This window comes from Bufo bufo, chromosome 3 (genome assembly GCF_905171765.1).
Source record: "Bufo bufo chromosome 3, aBufBuf1.1, whole genome shotgun sequence".
Classification (NCBI taxonomy): domain Eukaryota; kingdom Metazoa; phylum Chordata; class Amphibia; order Anura; family Bufonidae; genus Bufo; species Bufo bufo.
Window position 1 is genome coordinate 31,377,417 of NC_053391.1, and position 18,210 is coordinate 31,395,626.

Sequence of the window (18,210 nt, forward strand, 5' to 3'; positions counted from 1 at the left end):
ATTCATACTTTCCCACACTTTTGCAGAGCACTGTATAGCGGTCAGTGGTGGAGGACTCCGTACTATGTACGTGACCGCCCCGTGAGCTGTAATACCTGGGCTGTGTGTCCTTAGCGGAGCGCCTCGTCGTCTCCAGCATGTTACCCTGCAGGGTGTGAAGGAAGGGCCCCACGCACAACTTCAGAACTTCCCTGCCAATCAGAAACCAGACATCGTCACCACCTCGCATTGTCCACAGTTTACGTACAGAATTATTCACTTTCCATGCAGGGGGGATGCTGGGAGATTTCAGCTCTAAAGCCTGCAGAATTGTGAATGAAGGTCCTCAATAAGCACAGAGACTCCAGTAATCTTCTGACGAGTCCCGGTGTTTGTATCGGCAGCCGGGGGCGGTATTTTACCAGACATTACGGTATACGTACCTGTTGGGTCCCATTATGTAAGACACGATGTCGATGACTCTCTGCTCCGACTGCTGTAGGTGGCTTTCATACTGGATGGAGAAGGGGAACCCGTGCACCTGTGGATGTAATGCAGCATGGTAACTGTAGAGGGCACTCTATGCTATTAACAGCTATGAGCCCCAACTTCTAGCACAGTGTTCCCAAATGTGGCTCTTCTGCCAGTGCAAAACTATAACTCCCATCATGAGGTCGCACAGCATTCAAGATCTTAGGAAAGCTGGGTGACAACCCCTATGGGAGCTGCCCCCTAGTGGTTGTCACCATCATGCGTGGCTTTCTTGTCTGATGGAGCTCAAGGATTGCATGATAAAAAGTTCATTCCTTCACCATCTTCAAGATCTCCGCTTGCCGTCAGTGAATGGAAACGTTCTTGTTTACATCCAGAGACGCAGCGACCCACCTGACACAGGAGCAGGGATTGTTACAGTGTATTAGGCTGGATTCCGCACAGCGCCGACCATGCGCCAGCCATCCAGGTAGCGGAAAAACCAAGTGTGCTACAGGTTTTCAAATCCAACTTGTTTACAGTCTATGGGGGTGAACAAGAAGGCATCAATTCACTGACAGCAAGCAGAGATCTAGAAAAGCCACAGAACTTTTATTACTATGGAAAAATGGTTTAAATACAAAAAAGAGGAGAATTCATAAAAAGCTGGATGACAGTTTTCTGGTGTAAAAAAAAAGTCACAAAAATGGCCACCGTTTCCATTTCTACACCGTCCAACTGCTTTTTTTTCCTACAGTTTTCAAACCAGCCCCTGGATCTGAACACTTTTGTAATTGCATGTAATTAAAAATTCTTTATGGCTACTGAGTTATTCAATAAAATGTATCTGTGTAGCGCCACCTGCTGTTTGTTATTTTCCTTATTTTTCAATCATGGGAAAACCTCTTTAACCCTTTAAGGACCCATGACGTGGCTGTACCTTAGCCGCGGCACATGTATGCGATAAGGCAGATCGCATACATCTTACCTTTCAAATGCTGTGGTCAAATGTGACCACGGCATCTGCGCAGACCGGAACCGGAAGTCGCGCGCATCCAGTCTGGTAACAGCGTCCCCCGGCTGAGATCGGGGAACCTGTTACCTCGATCTAATTGATCAATTAGATGTATATATCAATACAGGCCACTAGGTGGCAGCCTTGTATCGATATAGTGCAGGCATGGCCAACCTGCGGCTCTCCAGCTGTTGTAAAACTACAACTCCCACCATGCCCTGCTGTAGGCAGTCTGAGCATGCTGGGAGTTGTAGTTTTGCAACAGCTGGAGAGCCTCAGGTTGGCCATCCCTGATATAGTGCAAATGAAGTCTTCAATGATGGCTATTTAGCCATCACTGAATACTACGGGCAATCGAATGATTGCCAGTTATTGTCACCCAAGGTGACTTTAAAAAAAAGTAAAAAAAATAAGCAAAAAAAAAATAAAAACAAACTATTAGTTCAAATCACACCCCTTTCCTTAAAATAAAAATACTTAACCAATAAAAAAAAATAAACGTCATGGCCATCGCCGTGTGCGAAAATGCCCATACTATTAAAATATAACAATATTAATGGCATACGGCAAATGGCGTAGCGGGGGGGAAAAAAAACAGCCAATTTTTGTCACTTCAACTACCCAATAATTTTTTTTATAAAAAGTGATCAAAAAGTCGCACACACTTCAAATTGGTATCACTGAAAAGAACAGATCGTCCCGCAAAACATGAGCCCTCACACAGCCCCGTACACATAGCTACAAAAAAAGTTATAGGGGTCAGAATATGGTTATGAAAAAAATATATATATTTCCTCAAAGGTTTACATTTTTTTGTCAGTATTAAAACGCAAGAAAAATTATACCAGTGTGGTATCGTTGGAACAGTACTGACCTGGAGGATGAAGATAACAGGTCAATTTTACCGCATAGTGTACAGTGTAAAAAAAACTTTTATCAGAATTGCGTTTTTGCCCAATTCTACCCCATTTGGAATTTTTTTACCGCTCCCTACTACATGGTATGCAACCGTAAATGGTGCCATTAGAAAGTACAACTTGTCCCGCAATAAATAAGCCCTGATCAGGCTTGTCTGGGAGATTCATGGTATATTGGTAGGATGGCAGATAGGCGTGGGCCCCTCCTATCTTCAGGGCAGGGCCCCCAAAATCAAGGAGAGTTGCTGCCATTCACCGCTATACAACTGCCGTAAATAGCCGAGCCAGCCCTGGGCCATTTTTGAAACTCCCACAGCGATGAATGGAGAGTTGCCGCGCTTACGCCGTGCTCTCCTTCATTTCAGGGGTCCCGTTCTGGAGATAGGAGGGGGTCGCAGAGGCAGCCATGATACATCATCAATGTCCCAGATGGGAAGATTTGACAAGTGAAGGCCTATCCTATGTCTGACAATCAGCTATTCTGCAGTAGCTCTGGTGACAGAAGATGGCGCCCACTACACAGCGGACGGAGGAGACGTGTAGCCCCAGCGCCGGAGCTACTGCAGACCAGCTGATCGGTGGGACTGCGGGGTGTCAGACCCCACCGATCAGACAGTAAAGGCCATCAATAGTAAAATCCCAGATAACCCCCTTTAATGAATTCCTCCTAAGGTGTCCTGACCTGTTCGGCGAGCAGGTTGTCCAGCAGCAGGAAGAAGTCCACTTGCTTGGTGTTGTCGATATTAAGGTCTTGATGAAGTTTCTTCAGTACGTCCGTCATCCCGGGCTGAGAAGAGGCGAGGGGCATGCGACCACTAAGAGGACAAACACAACGTCGGGCCTTCACACGGCATATGCACCAAGCAAGGACCTGTATCTACTGACAGGGTCTACTATTCTTATACCCAGAACCAGCGCCACTCCTGTCCACGGCCAGCGTCTAATACTGCAGCTCAAATCAGGTCACCAGAACGCCGCAATACCAGACACAGCCACAGTGTGGCACTGTTTCTGTAAAAAACTTCCTAATCCTGGAAACCCTGCGGATCCTTCCCCCGTAATGAACGTCCTCAATCTCTGCTTCTCATATCTGCCTCTTTAAAGATGGACGACTCAGCTTTTCCAGTGTCCTGAAGGGCAGACCTGTCCAGTTATGAAGTGACTAGCAGAAGGACCCGGCTTTGCACGGGTATATTTAATCTATTTCATTTAATGTTTCTGTGTCTCGTTATAAGATATCCACAGTATCCCCCTTAACAGTGACCTCTACAGCACCTCGCCCCCATAACAGTGACCTCCACAGCCCTCACTCCTTAACACCGACCCCCCCCAAGTGCCCCGCCTCCTTACAATGGGACGTCTTCAGCAGCCTGCCCCCTTAACTTTGAGCTTCACAGCACCTCACTCCCTTGACATTGACCGTCTCAGGGGCCCGCCCCCTTAACAGTGACCTATACAGCACCCCACCCCTTTAACAGTGCCCATCCCTTTAAGTGACCTCCACGGTGCCCGCCCCTTTAACAGTGACGTCCACAGGGCCCTGCCCCTTTAAAGGAGTTCGGCAGTTTGTTTAAACTGATGATCTATCCTCTGGATAGATCATCAGCATCTGATCGGCGGGGGTCTGACACCCGGGACCGCCGCCGATCAGCTGTTTGAGAAGGCAGCAGCACTCCGGCAGCGCCGCGGCCTTCTCACTGTTTACCGCTGGCCCAGTGACGTCACGACTAGTATCAACTGGCCTGGGCAGGGCATTCAAGTGAACAGAGCTTAGCCCCGCGCCCAGGCCAGTGATACTAGTCGTGACTTCACTGGGCCAGCGGTAAACAGTGAGAAGGCCGCGGCGCTGCTGGAGTGCTGCTGCCTTCTCAAACAGCTGATCGGCAGGGGTCCTGGGTGTCGGACCCCCGCCGATCAGAAGCTGATGATCTATCCAGAGGCTTTGCTAGTTTGTGGGGGAAGTCGTCAATGGGCCCCGGGCTGTCTGCTCATACAAGGTGTGGGCCTAATCAGGTCACAGAGATCCCCCCCAATGCCAGTCTCTACTTCTGAATGCGATGATCGTGAGACATTCAAAAATCTTCTGGGCGACTGACAGAGAAATGATCCTCATGGTGGCTAATGTGGCTGACAGGCGACAGCTCCGTCCTGCTGCAGCACATCTCATGGACGCCTCACCTGGTCAGAACTTTCAGCTCCTTGCAGCCTTGATAATTAGGATACAGGATTTCATCGTCAGCCTCGGTTGTGACTATAGTGACCGGTCCTTAAAGGGAAAAACACATCAGGTGTGATAATGTATACCAACCGGACATCATAGTGTACACATTGACTCCACCAGCAGAATAGTGAGTGCAGCTCTGGAGTATAATACAGGATGTAACTCAGGATCAGTACAGGATAAGTAATGTAATGTATGTACACAGTGACTGCACCAGCAGAATAGTGAGTGCAGCTCTGGAGTATAATACAGGATGTAACTCAGGATCAGTACAGGATAAGTAATGTATGTATACAGTGACTGCACCAGCAGAATAGTGAGTGCAGCTCTGGCGTATAATACAGGATGTAACTCAGGATAAGTAATGTAATGTATGTACACAGTGACTCCACCAGCAGAATAGTGAGTGCAGCTCTGGAGTATAGTACAGGATGTAACTCAGGATCAGTATAGGATAAGTAATGTAATGTATGTACACAGTGACTCCACCAGCAGAATAGTGAGTGCAGCTCTGGAGTATAATACAGGATGTAACTCAGGATCAGTACAGGATAAGTAATGTAATGTATGTACACAGTGACTGCACCAGCAGAATAGTGAGTGCAGCACTGGAGTATAATACAGGATGTAACTCAGGATCAGTACAGGATAAGTAATGTATGTACACAGTGACTGCACCAGCAGAACAGTGAGTGCAGCTCTGGCGTATAATACAGGATGTAACTCAGGATAAGTACAGGATAAGTAATGTAATGTATGTACACAGTGACTCCACCAGCAGAATAGTGAGTGCAGCTCTGGAGTATAGTACAGGATGTAACTCAGGATCAGTATAGGATAAGTAATGTAATGTATGTACACAGTGACTGCACCAGCAGAATAGTGAGTGCAGCTCTGGAGTATAATACAGGATGTAACTCAGGATCAGTACAGGATAAGTAATGTAATGTATGTATACAGTGACTGCACCAGCAGAATAGTGAGTGCAGCTCTGGCGTATAATACAGGATGTAACTCAGGATCAGTACAGGATAAGTAATGTAATGTATGTACACAGTGACTGCACCAGCAGAATAGTGAGTGCAGCTCTGGAGTATAATACAGGATGTAACTCAGGATCAGTACAGGATAAGTAATGTAATGTATGTACACATTGACTCCACCAGCAGAATAGTGAGTGCAGCTCTGGAGTATAATACAGGATGTAACTCAGGATAAGTAATGTAATGTATGTACACAGTGACTGCACCAGCAGAATAGTGAGTGCAGCTCTGGAGTATAATACAAGATGTAACTCAGGATCAGTACAGGATAAGTAATGTATGTACACAGTGACTCCACCAGCAGAATAGTGAGTGCAGCTCTGGAGTATAATACAGGATGTAACTCAGGATCAGTACAGGATAAGTAATGTATATACACAGTGACTGCACCAGCAGAATAGTGAGTGCAGCTCTGGAGTATAATACAAGATGTGACTATGGATCAGTACAGGATAAGTAATGTAATGTATGTACACAGTGACTCCACCAGCAGAATAGTGAGTACAGCTCTGGAGTATAATACAGGATGTAACTCAGGATCAGTACAGGATAAGTAATGTAATGTATGTACACAGTGACTGCACCAGCAGAATAGTGAGTGCAGCTCTGGAGTATAATACAGGATGACAGGATGTAACTCAGGATCAGTACAGGATATGTAATGTATGTACACAGTGACTGCACCAGCAGAATAGTGAGTGCAGCTCTGGAGTATAATACAGGATGTAACTCAGGATCAGTACAGGATAAGTAATGTATGTACACAGTGACTCCACCAGCAGAATAGTGAGTACAGCTCTGGAGTATAATACAGGATGTAACTCAGGACCAGTACAGGATAAGTAATGTAATGTATGTACACAGTGGCTGCACCAGCAGAATAGTGAGTGCAGCTCTGGAGTATAATACAGGATGTAACTCAGGATCAGTACAGGATAAGTAATGTAATGTATGTACACAGTGACTGCACCAGCAGAATAGTGAGTGCAGCTCTGGAGTATAATACAGGATGACAGGATGTAACTCAGGATCAGTACAGGATAAGTAATGTAATGTATGTACACAATGACTCCACCAGCAGAATAGTGAGTGCAGCTCTGGAGTATAATACAGGATGTAACTCAGGATCAGTACAGGATAAGTAATGTAATGTATGTACACATTGACTCCACCAGCAGAATAGTGAGTGCAGCTCTGGAGTATAATACAGGATGTAACTCAGGATAAGTACAGGATAAGTAATGTAATGTATGTACACAGTGACTGCACCAGCAGAATAGTGAGTGCAGCTCTGGAGTATAATACAAGATGTAACTCAGGATCAGTACAGGATAAGTAATGTATGTACACAGTGACTCCACCAGCAGAATAGTGAGTGCAGCTCTGGAGTATAATACAGGATGTAACTCAGGATAAGTACAGGATAAGTAATGTAATGTATGTACACAGTGACTCCACCAGCAGAATAGTGAGTGCAGCTCTGGAGTATAGTACAGGATGTAACTCAGGATCAGTATAGGATAAGTAATGTAATGTATGTACACAGTGACTGCACCAGCAGAATAGTGAGTGCAGCTCTGGAGTATAATACAGGATGTAACTCAGGATCAGTACAGGATAAGTAATGTATATACACAGTGACTGCACCAGCAGAATAGTGAGTGCAGCTCTGGAGTATAATACAAGATGTGACTATGGATCAGTACAGGATAAGTAATGTAATGTATGTACACAGTGACTCCACCAGCAGAATAGTGAGTACAGCTCTGGAGTATAATACAGGATGTAACTCAGGATCAGTACAGGATAAGTAATGTAATGTATGTACACAGTGACTGCACCAGCAGAATAGTGAGTGCAGCTCTGGAGTATAATACAGGATGACAGGATGTAACTCAGGATCAGTACAGGATATGTAATGTATGTACACAGTGACTGCACCAGCAGAATAGTGAGTGCAGCTCTGGAGTATAATACAGGATGTAACTCAGGATCAGTACAGGATAAGTAATGTATGTACACAGTGACTCCACCAGCAGAATAGTGAGTACAGCTCTGGAGTATAATACAGGATGTAACTCAGGACCAGTACAGGATAAGTAATGTAATGTATGTACACAGTGACTGCACCAGCAGAATAGTGAGTGCAGCTCTGGAGTATAATACAGGATGTAACTCAGGATCAGTATAGGATAAGTAATGTAATGTATGTACACAGTGACTCCACCAGCAGAATAGTGAGTGCAGCTCTGGAGTATAATACAGGATGTAACTCAGGATCAGTACAGGATAAGTAATGTAATGTATGTACACAGTGACTGCACCAGCAGAATAGTGAGTGCAGCACTGGAGTATAATACAGGATGTAACTCAGGATCAGTACAGGATAAGTAATGTATGTATACAGGATGTAACTCAGGATCAGTACAGGATAAGTAATGTAATGTATGTACACAGTGTCTGCACCAGCAGAATAGTGAGTGCAGCTCTGGAGAATAATACAGGATGTAACTCAGGATCAGTACAGGATAAGTAATGTAATGTATGTACACAGTGACTGCACCAGCAGAATAGTGAGTGCAGCTCTGGAGTATAATACAGGATGTAACTCAGGATCAGTACAGGATAAGTAATGTAATGTATGTACACAGTGACTGCACCAGCAGAATAGTGAGTGCAGCTCTGGAGTATATTACAGGATGTAACTCAGGATCAGTACAGGATAAGTAATGTCATGTATGTACACAGTGACTGCACCAGCAGAATAGTGAGTGCAGCTCTGGAGTATAATACAGGATGTAACTCAGGATCAGTACAGGATAAGTAATGTAATCTATGTACACAGTGACTGCACCAGCAGAATAGTGAGTGCAGCTCTGGAGTATAATACAGGATGTAACTCAGCATCAGTACAGGATAAGTAATGTAATATATGTACACAGTGACTGCACCAGCAGAATAGTGAGTGCAGCTCTGGAGCATAATACAGGATGTAGCTCAGGATCAGTACAGGATAAGTAATGTAATGTATGTACACAGTGACTGTACCAGCAGAATAGTGAGTGCAGCTCTGGAGTATAATACAGGATGTAACTCAGGATCAGTACAGGATAAGTAATGTATTGTATGTACACAGTGACTGCACCAGCAGAATAGTGAGTGCAGCTCTGGAGTATAATACAGGATGTAACTCAGGATCAGTACAGGATAAGTAATGTAATGTATGTACACAGTGACTGCACCAGCAGAATAGTGAGTGCAGCTCTGGAGTATATTACAGGATGTAACTCAGGATCAGTACAGGATAAGTAATGTCATGTATGTACACAGTGACTGCACCAGCAGAATAGTGAGTGCAGCTCTGGAGTATAATACAGGATGTAACTCAGGATCAGTACAGGATAAGTAATGTAATGTATGTACACGGTGACTGCACCAGCAGAATAGTGAGTGCAGCTCTGGAGTATAATACAGGATGTAACTCAGGATCAGTACAGGATCAGTAATGTAATGTATGTACACAGTGACTGCACCAGCAGAATAGTGAGTGCAGCTCTGGAGTATAATACAGGATGTAACTCAGCATCAGTACAGGATAAGTAATGTATTGTATGTACACAGTGACTGCACCAGCAGAACAGTAAGTGCAGCTCTGGAGTATAATACAGGATGTAACTCAGGATCAGTACAGGATAAGTAATGTAATGTATGTACACAGTGACTGCACCAGCAGAATAGTGAGTGCAGCTCTGGAGTATAATACAGGATGTAACTCAGGATCAGTACAGGATAAGTAATGTAATGTATGTACACAGTGACTGCACCAGCAGAATAGTGAGTGCAGCTCTGGAGTATATTACAGGATGTAACTCAGGATCAGTACAGGATAAGTAATGTGATGTATGTACACAGTGACTGCACCAGCAGAATAGTGAGTGCAGCTCTGGAGTATAATACAGGATATAACTCAGCATCAGTACAGGATAAGTAATGTAATATATGTACACAGTGACTGCACCAGCAGAATAGTGAGTGCAGCTCTGGAGTATAATACAGGATGTAGCTCAGGATCAGTACAGGATAAGTAATGAATGTACACAGTGACTGCACCAGCAGAATAGTGAGTGCAGCTCTGGAGTATAATACAGGATGTAACTCAGGATCAGTACAGGATAAGTAATGTATTGTATGTACACAGTGACTGCACCAGCAGAATAGTGAGTGCAGCTCTGGAGTATAATACAGGATGTAACTCAGGATCAGTACAGGATAAGTAATGTAATGTATGTACACAGTGACTGCACCAGCAGAATAGTGAGTGCAGCTCTGGAGTATAATACAGGATGTAACTCAGGATCAGTACAGGATAAGTAATGTAATGTATGTACACAGTGACTGCACCAGCAGAATAGTGAGTGCAACTCTGGAGTATATTACAGGATGTAACTCAGGATCAGTACACGATAAGTAATGTCATGTATGTACACAGTGACTGCACCAGCAGAATAGTGAGTGCAGCTCTGGAGTATAATACAGGATGACAGGATGTAACTCAGGATCAGTACAGGATAAGTAATGTAATGTATGTACACAGTGTCTCCACCAGCAGAATAGTGAGTGCAGCTCTGGAGTATAATACAGCATGTAACTCAGGATCAGTACAGGATCAGTAATGTAATGTATGTACACAGTGACTGCACCAGCAGAATAGTGAGTGCAGCTCTGGAGTATAATACAGGATGTAACTCAGGATCAGTACAGGATAATTAATGTAATGTATGTACACAGTGACTCCTCCAGCAGAATAGTGAGTGCAGCTCTGGAGTATAATACAGGATGTAACTCAGGATCAGTACAGGATAAGTAATGTAATGTATGTACACAGTGACTGCACCAGCAGAATAGTGAGTGCAGCTCTGGAGTATAATACAGGATGTAACTCAGGATCAGTACAGGATAAGTAATGTAATGTATGTACACAGTGACTGCACTTTATGTAGATCCATTGTCTATACACACATTTGTCATGGGATACCTTCCCTGCATATTAAACATATATGATGTGTGATAAATGAAGCACTCACCGTCTTGCTTATGTTGGAAAAGTCCGGCCAGTAAACACCGCGTTGACTCTACATTACGGACTATGTTAGTGGAGCGGACGCTGAAATATAAAGCCAATATCAGATTATAGAACCGTTACTTTGGTTACTGATTAATCAGCCTCATCCTCATCACCAGAGAGACCTTCCATCCAGGTAATAACCCGGTCGCCGTCCCTGTACCCTCCCCAGCTCTCCTATATCCGTTCTAGCATGATGCCCAGAACTGTACCCCATATTCAAGATGTCACCTCATGAGGGATTTACATAGGGTGATATTGCAGCGGGACAACTTATCTCTCTTTTTAGAAATTCTAAAATGTCATTAGCTTTTGCAGCTGCTGCCTGACATTGAGGACCGCTGCTGACCTGTAACCAGAATACCCAATTCCTCTGATATAGTATCTAGAATTCCCCCTGCCCTGTATTTGGGGAACAGTCATAAGAACCCACAGATGTATCTAGAGCGGTACCAGCACCCAAGGAGGCGTATGTGGACAAGGCGGTGGGAAATGTGAAACCGCAGGAGACCAAGAAAAGAAGGAAAGACAAACTTCCGGGAAACTTACTAGACCTCAGATGGATTGAATACCGGGGAGAGAAATCTCCGCTCCTCCATATAAAGCCTCCGCAGCCTGGCTCCGAGGGAGAACATCTGCTGCATCCCAATAGTGGTGAGCTGGCCGGGGAAGGCGCCCCCCTGTGACAGAAGGAGGTGAGTGCAGGGTGACGCAGCCGTGAGGCTCATGGAGATCGCAGCCATATATACTGACCTTCAGTTTGCTAGATCTGTATCGCTCCTCAAACGGGGAGGGGGGTTGGGGCCCACCCTCCAAATCTGTGACCCTATAATTAAACTGAGTGTGTTCAGGAGCCTCCAGGAGAGTTGGTGTCCACTCCACCTGTGAAACAAAGGACATGGCGCTCGGTACTAGTAGTGATAGTGGTATTCTTGGACACTTCATGGTAAATGACTTGGAAGGAATATCAGGACTAGACAGCAGAGGGCGTTGTGAGACTAATTCTATATATTACATGACTAGCCAGCAGAGGGCGCTGTGAGACTAATTCTATATATTACATGACTAGACAGCAGAGGGCGCTGTGAGACTAATTCTATATATTACATGACTAGCCAGTAGAGGGCGTTGTGAGACTAATTCTACATATTCCATGACTAGCCAGCAGAGGGCGCTGTGAGACAAATTCTATATATTCCATAACTAGACAGCAGAGGGCGCTGTGAGACTAATTCTATATATTACATGACTAGCCAGCAGAGGGCGCTGTGAGACTAATTCTATATATTACATGACTAGCCAGCAGAGGGCGCTGTGAGACTAATTCTATATATTACATGACTAGCCAGCAGAGGGCGCTGTGAGACTAATTCTACATATTCCATAACTAGACAGCAGAAGGCACTATGAGAATAATTCTATATACTTCATGACTTGGCTTCTGTGGGGACAGACATGGTTTCCGATAATACCTGCTCTTTGTGTGGGATTGGTTTCAGGGGGGTCCGGGCTCCATGGCGAAAGACAACCTGCACCAGCTTCAGCTCATAGTCCCGATCCTCCGTGCCCGGCCGCCCAGTATCTCTTTTTACTTCAGCAAGTGCCGTTCTCTTCTTGTGTAGACAGGAAATGATGGAGCCCACCAGTCCGGCGCGGACCCAAACGCTCATCGTGTGTTCCAGGGGTCAATGTGTTCGGCTGGAGGCAAATAATGAAAAAAAAAAAACAAAAAAAAACACATGAAACCATATAACATGTGACTAAACCTCATAATACACGGTCATACATTTACCTGCCCTGAAACACTGTAACAAACCACCAGGACAGGCGAGGGTTTAGCTGTTAATACATTTACCTTACAGAGGATTCTCTAGACTGGATACAATTGTAACAAACTGTATAATCTGTATGTAGTGAGCTCCCTCTAGTGGTGGCTGTATAGTCTTTATATAGTGAGCTCCCTCTAGTGGTGGCTGTATAATCTGTATGTAGTGAGCTCCCTCTAGTGGTGGCTGTATAGTCTCTATGTAGTGAGCTCCCTCTAGTGGTGACTGTATAATCTGTATGTAGCGAGCGCCCTCTAGTGGTGGCTGTATAATCTGTATGTAGTGAGCGCCCTCTAGTGGTGGCTGTATAGGTCTGTATGTAGTGAGCTCCCTCTAGTGGTGGCTGTATAATCTGCATGTAGTGAGCTCCCTCTAGTGGTGGCTGTATAATCTGCATGTAGTGAGCTCCCTCTAGTGGTGGCTGTATAATCTGCACGTAGTGAGCTCCCTCTAGTGGTGGCTGTATAATCTGCACGTAGTGAGCTCCCTCTAGTGGTGGCTGTATAATCTGTATATAGTGAGCTCCCTCTAGTGGTGGCTGTATAATCTGTATGTAGTAAGCGCCCTCTAGTGGTGGCTGTATAGGTCTGTATGTAGTGAGCTCCCTCTAGTGGTGGCTGTATAATCTGTATGTAGTGAGCACCCTCTAGTGGTGGCTGTATAATCTGTATGTAGTGAGCAGTCTCTAGTGGTGGCTGTATAGGTTTGTATGTAGTGAGCTCCCCCTAGTGGTGGCTGTATAATCTGTATGTAGTAAGCGCCCTCTAGTGGTGGCTGTATAGGTCTGTATGTAGTGAGCTCCCCCTAGTGGTGGCTGTATAATCTGTATGTAGTGAGCACCCTCTAGTGGTGGCTGTATAATCTGTATGTAGTGAGCAGTCTCTAGTGGTGGCTGTATAGGTCTGTATGTAGTGAGCTCCCCCTAGTGGTGGCTGTATAATCTGTATGTAGTGAGCTCCCCCTAGTGGTGGCTGTATAAAGTGAGCAGTCTCTAGTGGTGGCTGTATAGGTCTGTATGTAGTGAGCTCCCTCTAGTGGTGGCTGTATAATCTGTATGTAGAGAGCTCCCCCTAGTGGTGGCTGTATAATCTGTATGTAGTGAGCTCCCCCCAGTGGTGGCTGTATAATCTGTATGTAGTGAGCTCCATCTAGTGGTGGCTGTATAGTCTGTATGTAGAGAGCTCCCCCTAGTGGTGGCTGTATAATCTGTATGTAGTGAGCTCCCCCTAGTGGTGGCTGTCTAATCTGTATATAGTGAGCTCCCCACAGTGGTGGCTGTATAGTCTGTATGTAGTGAGCTCCCCCCAGTGGTGGCTGTATAATCTGTATGTAGTGAGCTCCATCTAGTGGTGGCTGTATAATCTGTATATAGAGAGCTCCCCCTAGTGGTGGCTGTATAATCTGTATGTAGTGAGCTCCCCCTAGTGGTGGCTGTATAATCTGTATGTAGATAATGGATTGACACATTTTTGAAAGTCGCCATCTTGGAACCAAATCGGTATTTTCAAATGGGAAGGGGCGCATGTCACGTATTTAACTGAGAATTTGACAAGGAATCCAAATCTGTGCTTGAATGTGACGCCCCTGTATTCCTGTCACAGTTATTAACAATGTTCCCGTTGTCACAGACACAGATATGGCTTTGAGAGGAGAGGACAGAGATTGCGCTGTACCCGAGTCACTGCAGCGGATTTCAATGCTCGGCCCCTTCCGCCATGGCACGGTTAGCAGATTGCTTGCCAAATTTCAAGTTAACTTTTTTTTTCCTAAAAAATAAACATGAAAACAAACAAAACAAAAAAAGCCCCAAATCACGGCTCCTTTTATAGGGTTGTCTGGCCGAGGAGCTGACAATCTAAATGCTCCTACTGTGTGCCCAATAAATATAAAAAGTAAATAAAAAACGTCATCTAAATAAAAGGTTCTCATCCGTCGGCGGCCTCTCCGCGCCCCGTCAGTTTCCCGGTCCCCGCAGGACTTGTGGCCGCTGCAGCCAATCACAGGTCTCGGCGGTCATGTCTGTGTCACCCCACGAATTGCAACCAAACGTGGATGAGAGGTTTTAAACGTGGTAAATCTGCAGCATAACCGTCCGGTGTGGACGCCCCCCAAAGGGTTAACCCTGACAGTCCGCGCTGCTCTATAAACCAGTTCTCATGTTTAATTCATTGGATCGCAGTGATAATTGAGCCTCCAGCTATCTGCGCGTCTCCGCCAGTTCTTATATGACTGCGGTATGTCCAAAGACCGCCATATAGTGCTGCCAACAACACAACGTGTTAAAGTGCCACGACCGGCCACTCTAAAGTCATGTTTCGCAGTCGCAGCAACTTTTCGGTCGCACCGCACCCCCATTTACCCCCATTAGCCACGATCTGTCCCCCAAAGTCACCCTTGTCTAAATGCCATAACTCAGATGTAAATCTGTCGCACAGACTACTGTACAGGAGCCTGTCACGTGGTGTTATAAGAGGAATAATGGAGGACAGGGTCAGTGTACAGGGCAGGAGATAGAAGCAGAGGGAGCAGATGACAGGGCTTTGTCTTCTCACTTGCTCTCCTGGCAGGGGCTACCTGTGGGGTCAGCGGCTCCTGGACTCACTGCCACACTCTGATCTACCTGTGCTTTACCGGTGTTCTGCACTCCTCTGGTCGGCGACAGGTTAATCACTGCTGACTTGTGGGAGTTGTAGTCTTAATGTCAGCTCTTCCTCCTCAGCTTGGACTAGTGACAGTGCTCCTGTATGGACTACAGCTACCAAGATGCAACGCGCTGGAGAGGGCGCGGCCATAAGAGGATTGGAGGAAGATGAAGAGGAAGGGGAGGGGCTTATTCGTAGTTCGGCTCCACAGGTTATTGCTGCTGCAAGGTGGAGACAGGAGGAGAGGCCGCAATGTGTGAGGGATAGAGGCACAATATACTGCCCCAGCACAAGCCGAAACCATAGTGTATCTCTATATACTGCCCCAGCACAACCCGAAACCACAGTGTATCTCTATATACTGCCCCAGCACAAGCCGAAACCATAGTGTATCTCTATATACTGCCCCAGCACAACCCGAAACCATAGTGTATCTCTCTATATACTGCCTCAGCACAACCCGAAACCATAGTGTATCTCTATATACTGCCCCAGCACAACCCGAAACCATAGTGTATCTCTATATACTGCCCCAGCACAACCCGAAACCATAGTGTATCTCTATATACTGCCCCAGCACAACCCGAAACCATAGTGTATCTCTCTATATACTGCCTCAGCACAACCCGAAACCATAGTGTATCTCTATATACTGCCCCAGCACAACCCAAAACCATAGTGTATCTCTATATACTGCCCCAGCACAACCCGAAACCATAGTGTATCTCTATATACTGCCCCAGCACAACCAGATACCACAGTGCAGCACAATATACTGCCCCAGCAGAACCAGATACCACGGTGCAGCACAATATACTGCCCCAGCAGAACCAGATACCACAGTGCAGCACAATATACTGCCCCAGCAGAACCAGATACCACAGTGCAGCATAATATACTGCCCCAGCAGAACCAGATACCACAGTGCAGCACAATATACTGCCCCAGCAGAACCAGATACCACAGTGCAGCATAATATACTGCCCCAGCAGAACCAGATACCACGGTGCAGCACAATATACTGCCCCAGCAGAACCAGATACCACGGTGCAGCACAATATACTGCCCCAGCAGAACCAAATACCACAGTGCAGCATAATATACTGCCCCAGCAGAACCAGATACCACAGTGCAGCACAATATACTGCCCCAGCAGAACCAGATACCACAGTGCAGCATAATATACTGCCCCAGCAGAACCAGATACCACAGTGCAGCACAATATACTGCCCCAGCAGAACCAGATACCACAGTGCAGCACAATATACTGCCCCAGCAGAACCAGATACCACAGTGCAGCACAATATACTGCCCCAGCAGAACCAGATACCACAGTGCAGCACAATATACTGCCCCAGCAGAACCAGATACCACAGTGCAGCACAATATACTGCCCCATTTTTGTTTCTCAATTTTTTTAATTTTTTTTCACATTTTCAGCCGCACTTCACTTTCTTTCACCATTTTCTATGTTTACTTTTACTCGTATATTTTTGACAGATTTTTTACACTCAGGTTATATATATATACATGTGTAGATATATTTTACATGTAACATCATGTATAAATATGAAAGGGTTTTATCTTTAAACATGTATCTGTGACATTACGTGTAAGGGTCCTTTTACACTAGTGAAAGAATTCGGCAGGCAGTTCCGTTGCCGGATCCGGAAATCCGTATGCAAACGGACATCATTTGTTTCCGGATCCGTCTGACGAATGCATTGAAATACCGGATCCGAACTGATGCGTTTCCTTTTTCCGGTATTGACTCAATACCGGAAAGCTTTAATGCTAGTGTGAAAGTCGCCTTACTGGCACTAGTACTTTTCTTTACCCTTTTTTCGGTACGGACCGTTGAGATGCCTGACATGTGCATATTCTCCGTACCATTCGTCTTTGACATATGATGTTTGCTTATGCTTGACGCGCGCAGACCTTCCCCCTCCGATGCGTACCTGTATCCTAGTAACCGCATGACGCATGCGGTCACGTGACTGGCGCATTTCCGGTTGGACGCAGGCGGCGCATGATGGGGGAAGAAGGTTTAGATGCATCTCATGACGCCATTACACACCGGTAGGCAATTCTCTCATTTAGATTGGAGAGCCGTATATTTAAATGCACGCATTTCCAAGGAGAACCGCGCCCCCCAGAGGAAGGCTTCGCCGAAACGTGCGTTTGTGGTGCGCGGTTCTCCTGAGGGTACCGCGTTCTGATGGGTATGTAGTTACCGTGTTACTCATGACTTTTTACTTATTTATCTTTTGTTGTTTTCGGAGGAGTTCTTTTTTGTCTATTATGAGTTTTGGGGCTCATGCACACGAACGTGTATTTTCTTTCTGTGTCCGTTACGTGTTTTTTTTTGTGGACCGTATGCGGAAGCATTTATTTCAATGGGTCCGCAAAAAAACAAAACAGAAGTTATTCCGTGTGCATTCCGTTTCTCTATGTCCGTATTTCCATTCTGTCCGTATTACGGACAAGGACAGGACAGTTCTATTAGGGGCCGGCTGTTCCGTTCTGAACAATATGGGTTGCACACAGACGTCATCCGTATTTATTGTGAACCGCAAAATACCGTACATACGGTCGCTAATATGTCCTGGCCCTTGCACTTTACTAGTGTACAGGACAAACGAAGGGGTACCTTTTACACCTGACTGTTACTACTCTATTATATATACCGTCATTATACTGTCATACCGCCCCTCAGGGGAACCGACCTTTTTTCATAGTTTTTTCTACATTTCTGTAAATCATGTTACATTCTATCCAATCATTGAATAAAGATTCTTTTATATTTTGGAGCTATAAAGACTCCGGTGATGTTTTGTAGGTATTTGTGGCAGCCATATTGGTTGTTACCCAGTTTTCCCACCAACAGATTTAGCAGTTGAATCCAATCCTAAATAACTTGACTAAAGAGGACGACTCCAAGACCCACTTTAAAAAAGTGGTCTTTGCCAAAATG

At 45.4% G+C, this 18,210-nt stretch overlaps 1 protein-coding gene across 6 annotated transcripts in view; it reads right to left on the reverse strand.

Moving 5' to 3' along the window:
• ACP6 (acid phosphatase 6, lysophosphatidic) overlaps positions 1-18,210 on the reverse strand; it is a 51,973-nt gene that overhangs the window by 14,261 nt on the left and 19,502 nt on the right. For 2 of the 6 annotated variants that reach the window (XM_040423026.1, XM_040423025.1), the window contains exons 2-9: positions 12,241-12,466; positions 11,522-11,650; positions 11,318-11,448; positions 10,731-10,810; positions 4,561-4,648; positions 3,065-3,197; positions 423-520; positions 96-191 (exon numbers count right to left, since the gene is read on the reverse strand). In XM_040423026.1, coding sequence (XP_040278960.1) covers positions 96-191; positions 423-520; positions 3,065-3,197; positions 4,561-4,648; positions 10,731-10,810; positions 11,318-11,448; positions 11,522-11,650; positions 12,241-12,438 — 953 coding nt within the window. In that variant the 5' untranslated portion in view covers positions 12,439-12,466. Of the gene's footprint in view, positions 1-95; positions 192-422; positions 521-3,064; positions 3,198-4,560; positions 4,649-10,730; positions 10,811-11,317; positions 11,449-11,521; positions 11,651-12,240; positions 12,467-15,146; positions 15,508-18,210 lie in introns of those variants that run through there. The other 4 variants (XM_040423024.1, XM_040423023.1, XM_040423021.1 and 1 more) reach the window with 4 other exon arrangements.